The sequence below is a fragment of the Camelina sativa genome, chromosome 8, assembly GCF_000633955.1.
Source record: "Camelina sativa cultivar DH55 chromosome 8, Cs, whole genome shotgun sequence".
Taxonomy (NCBI): Eukaryota; Viridiplantae; Streptophyta; class Magnoliopsida; order Brassicales; family Brassicaceae; genus Camelina; species Camelina sativa.
In genome coordinates this window covers 18,790,835-18,795,906 of record NC_025692.1, presented here as the reverse complement: position 1 = coordinate 18,795,906, position 5,072 = coordinate 18,790,835, and the positions used below count along the sequence as shown (strand labels likewise).

At 33.9% G+C, this 5,072-nt stretch overlaps 1 protein-coding gene across 1 annotated transcript; it reads left to right on the top strand.

The window, feature by feature from the left end:
* LOC104707488 (protein FIZZY-RELATED 1) lies at nucleotides 1-3,135 on the top strand. Its single transcript, XM_010423846.2, has 9 exons — nucleotides 1-617; nucleotides 976-1,098; nucleotides 1,194-1,298; nucleotides 1,589-1,831; nucleotides 1,907-2,101; nucleotides 2,188-2,289; nucleotides 2,379-2,441; nucleotides 2,547-2,615; nucleotides 2,705-3,135. Exons 1-9 carry the CDS (start codon nucleotides 147-149, stop codon nucleotides 2,756-2,758), a joined length of 1,425 nt encoding a protein of 474 aa, XP_010422148.1. The 5' UTR covers nucleotides 1-146; the 3' UTR covers nucleotides 2,759-3,135.

Below are 5,072 nucleotides of genomic sequence, written 5' to 3'. Positions count from 1 at the left end.
GTTTCCCTCAACAATTTTCCCGGGAAAGGAAAAAAAAAAAGCTTTAGTGAAGAAAAAAAAAAATAGAAAGGTTTCATTTTTTTGTTTTTTCTCAACCCAAAATCGCAAATCTGGAGGAAAGAAACAGTAAGAGATTCAAATCAGCCATGGAAGAAGATGAATCAACACCGGAGAAGAAGATAGATTCTCAGCTGAATCTTCCACCGTCGATGAATCGACCGACGGTCTCACTCGAGTCTCGAATCAACCGTTTAATCGATTCAAACCATTACCACTCTCCTTCGAAGCCTATTTACTCAGATAGGTTTATCCCCAGTAGATCTGGTTCCAATTTCGCTCTTTTCGATCTCGCATCTTCTTCGCCGAAGAAGAAGGATGGGAAAGAAGACGGGGCTGGTTCATACGCGAGTCTTTTGAAAACGGCGCTTTTTGGTCCGGTGACGCCGGATAAAAGCGATGTTGTTAATGGGTTTTCTCCGTCGCGGAATATTTTTAGGTTTAAGACGGAGACGCAGAGGTCTTTAGATTTGTATTCGCCTTTTGGTTCTGATGAGGCTCCTGGTGTTAGCCCTAGTCCTGTTAAGTCGCCGAGGAAGATTCCTAGGTCTCCTTATAAGGTGAGTGTTTGCTTCTTCTTTTTTTGGTCTTTGGGGGTTTCTTAGGGTTTTTAGGGTTTGTGGGTTGAATTTAGGGTTTTTAGATTGTGCTTTCTTGGATGGAGTTTTGTATTGTTTTGTGGATTTCAGGTTTTTGAGACTTGTGTTTCTTGATTGTGTTTGCCACATTTCATCTTTTTGTCTGAAATTGTGTATTATGAGACTCTTGAGATCTTTGTGAAGTTGTTGGATAGTGGGGACTGGATTGTTTGTTTAGGGAAACGTAGTGTCTACTCTTTATTCAGTTTGATTACCAATGTCTGTCCTTTTTGTTTCATTTGCCCTGTTGATGAGAGTTGAGGCTTCTTGTTGTTGTTAGGTATTGGATGCGCCGGCTCTACAAGATGATTTTTACTTGAATCTCGTAGATTGGTCCGCACATAATGTTCTTGCAGTAGGATTAGGGAACTGCGTGTACTTGTGGAATGCTTGTAGTAGCAAGGTGAGTTTTTTTTTTCCTTTTCTTTTTCTTTCTAATTTGTAACTTCTGCTTCATTCTTGTCTTCTGTGGTGTCAATCTCTTTCTTCTATATGCAGGTAACTAAGTTATGCGATCTTGGGGTCGATGACAGTGTTTGCTCTGTGGGTTGGTCACTACGTGGAACACATTTGGCGATTGGAACTAGTAGCGGAACAGTACAGGTTAGATATAATCAAGACACATTTGATTATTTAAGTCTATACACGCCTCTATAGATATTACCTTTTGACTTATTGATTCTTGAATGGATCTATTTCGGAGACTAGGTTGAATTAGTCAATGGTATTAGTCCTTGAGGATGTTGCTTCTCTAAATGTTGTTTAGTTCATCGAATCATATTGGCTGCATTATCTTGATCCTAGATGGTTAAGATGGATATTTGTCTTTAGATATGAGGAAGGAGTCATGATCTTTCTGTGGAGAACTTACCCTTACTGTTTTCTGTTACTAGATCTGGGATGCGGTACGATGCAAGAGCATAAGAACAATGGAAGGTCATCGTCTAAGAGTTGGAGCCTTGGCATGGAGTTCATCACTTCTGTCTTCTGGTAGTAGAGACAAGAGTATACTTCAGAGGGACATAAGGTCTCAAGAAGATCATGTCAGTAAGCTAAAAGGTCACAAATCCGAAGTATGTGGACTCAAATGGTCTTTTGACAATCGCGAGTTAGCATCAGGCGGAAATGACAATAAGGTATATCTTCATTTTGTGTACGAAACAAACATAATTTTTCAAGCACAGGTAATGATGATTCTAGGATCTTTGCAGCTTTTTGTATGGAACCAACATTCAACACAACCGGTTTTGAAATACTGTGAACATGCCGCAGCAGTGAAAGCCATTGCCTGGTCACCACATGTTCACGGGCTTCTTGCTTCCGGTGGCGGCACTGCTGATAGATGTATTCGTTTCTGGAACACAGCGACAAACACTCATTTAAGTTGCGTAGACACCAACAGTCAGGTAAGCCCAGTTATGCTGGCTTTGAATAAGCGACCAACATTTCACATCGCAGTTTTATATCTAAATAATCTTCTTAATACACGCAGGTGTGTAATCTGATGTGGTCTAAGAACGTGAATGAACTTGTGAGCACACACGGATATTCCCAGAACCAAATCGTCGTTTGGAAATATCCAACCATGTCTAAAGTAAGAATTTCTTTCTTCTTCATCTTGGTTTCTTTTTCTTCATTGCTGAATTTTTGGGATTTTAATGATTGAAACTGTTACTCTTACAGTTGGCAACTCTCACTGGTCACACGTTCCGCGTTCTGTACCTTGCAGCCTCACCCGATGGACAGGTTAGTCTTTTTATTTCTCCTCATTGAACAATCTTATACTTTTGTGTACTCATTATTCTGTTGTCTGTCTTCTGCATCAAAACACTCTTCTTGTATTTGTGGCAGACGATTGTGACAGGAGCAGGAGATGAAACCCTTAGATTCTGGAATGTCTTCCCTTCCCCGAAATCTCAGGTAAAGAACACCCCGCGTATGTATATGTCCGATTCTTAAAATTGTGAAAAAGATCATTTAAGTAACATACACTCTGTTTCCATTCTCAGAACAGGGAAAGCGAAATCGGGGCATCATCTTTTGGTAGAACAACAATCCGGTGAAATGTTGACATGATTATTATCATTTTTTAATTCTAATCTCCTCCGGTGATAAAAGAAGAAGCTAATTCACAGAGATTTTGGCTGTTTGTCCTCCTAACCCAACCTCCCAGAGATTTTGTGAAGTCTTTTCTTATGAATATTCAAAAATTAGTTGAAGCAACTAAAATGTCATATTAACGATGATAGCTTTTTTTTGTGTGTGATCTGGGTTTTCTTTAGGTTTTTTTTCCCCATGTATAGATTGAATTCTTTTTTTTCTGTATATATGAATTTTTTTTTCTTATCTTTTATCTACAGCAATGAGAATGTAAGATGTAGATTTCTCCTTACCCAGAGTTAAATGTTATAAGGACCACCAATGTTATAAGGACCACCAACTAATATTGATGATTGGTTTTGTCTATTTTCTCTCTTACTATTTTCTTTTTTTTTGGGACAAAGCTCTGTTACTAGTCTATGTTCAATTATTTCCACGTTAAGGTGTGGTCCTAGTAACAAATAGTATTGAACCTGCAAGACCAAAACCATTTTGATTTATTAGAATTATGATGTTGATCAACCCCTCCTTATTGCTTCCAATACATAGAAAATCCAAAGTGCGTGATGTCGATCTATGCTTATTGCTTCCAAGTTTCAACTAAAAAATCCAAAGTGTTTTTAGTTAAATAATGGGAAATTGGCGGAAATGACCAACAAAAAAATTATAATTCACTGTCTAGCCATTTAAAAAAAAAACTCATATACTTTAATATAATATAAATTGATTAATGACAATTCTAGCTCTAGGTATGCATTCTTCTTTCTACGTATTTCTGACATCTCTCATTTGCTCTCATTTTTTTTTTTTTTTTTTTTCTTTTTCATATTTTGCAATAAATTATCTTTGAATAAACTATTTTAATTTCACAAACTCAGTTAATACTATAGATTTTTTTATGTGTACTATAATTTAAAGATATTTAGACGAGAAAATATAATTTATATACTAACCAAAAAATCAAAAATATTTGTAATATATAGAACACAACAACACTTTATTCCATTTTTAAAAGTATATTTCTCAAGTTTCAAATTATTTACATTCCATACATACATTAATTCAAACTATAATTAGAAATTCATAAAAAATAATATATTGTATTGTTTGATTGTCAGCATTTACTTCGGTTAATATGTAGGGCATATACATTTAATGTTTAACACAGTTGTTTGGGTTACCTATTTTGTGTCTCTTAGGATATAGTATTTTTTTATGTGCGTTTAATTCGGTTTGAACTATCTACGTGGGTTGCATATGTTGTATCTCTTAGGGTATAACATTTTTTTTTATGTGAGTTTAATTCAGTCGTTTGAGTTGTCTATATTTTATCTTTTATGGTTAGCATTTAACACGGTTGCATGGGTTGCTTATATTGTATCTTTTAGGCTATAACATTTTTTTTGTTGTGAGTTTATTTCGTGATTTGAGTTGTATCTATGTTTTATACCATTTTATTTTTTTCTATACAGTTTCAAAATTTTATTTATTATATATTTTTTCTTTAACATTTCATTTAAAATATACATTTTTTTCACATTCAAAATTTATTTATACCACTTTGACATATATAGAACACAACAACACTCTATTCCATTTAAAATTTATAATTTTCAAGTTCCAATTATTAACATTGCGTACTTACATAGATTCAATTATACTTACAAATACATAAACAATTTCATTGAGTTATATATGTTTTACCTCTTACGGTTAGTATTTAACAAGCTTGTTTGGGTTATCTATGTTATATCCCTTAAGGTATAACAATTTTTTTTTATGCGTTTAATATGGTCATTTGAGTTGTCTATGTTTTATTTCCTTACGGTTAGCGTTTGACACGGTTGCTTGAGCCTATGTTGTATCCTTAGGATATAACATTTTTCTTCATTGTAAGTTTAGTTCGAATTAAGTTATATTTTTACATTCAAATTTTATTTATACCGCATTTATATATATGATTTGAGTTAAAATATTATAGATTATATATATATATATATATATATATATAAAGTCCTAGTATAACATGTTCTTACTATAAACACTATTCATCATGTAAAATTTTCAATATCCGATTTTAAAAATTCAAGTTATGTCGAATGCAGAAAAAAATATAATTTTTTATGATAAATTTCAAAACTTTAATTAATTTTGTTGAAAAGGTATATTAAAATAAAATGTAGAGGAGTGTAATCTATTTACCCAAATTAATTAATTAATAAAAAAATCTTCTGCACCTACACTATTTGCTATCTTCGCGTGCCCCCCCCCCCCCCC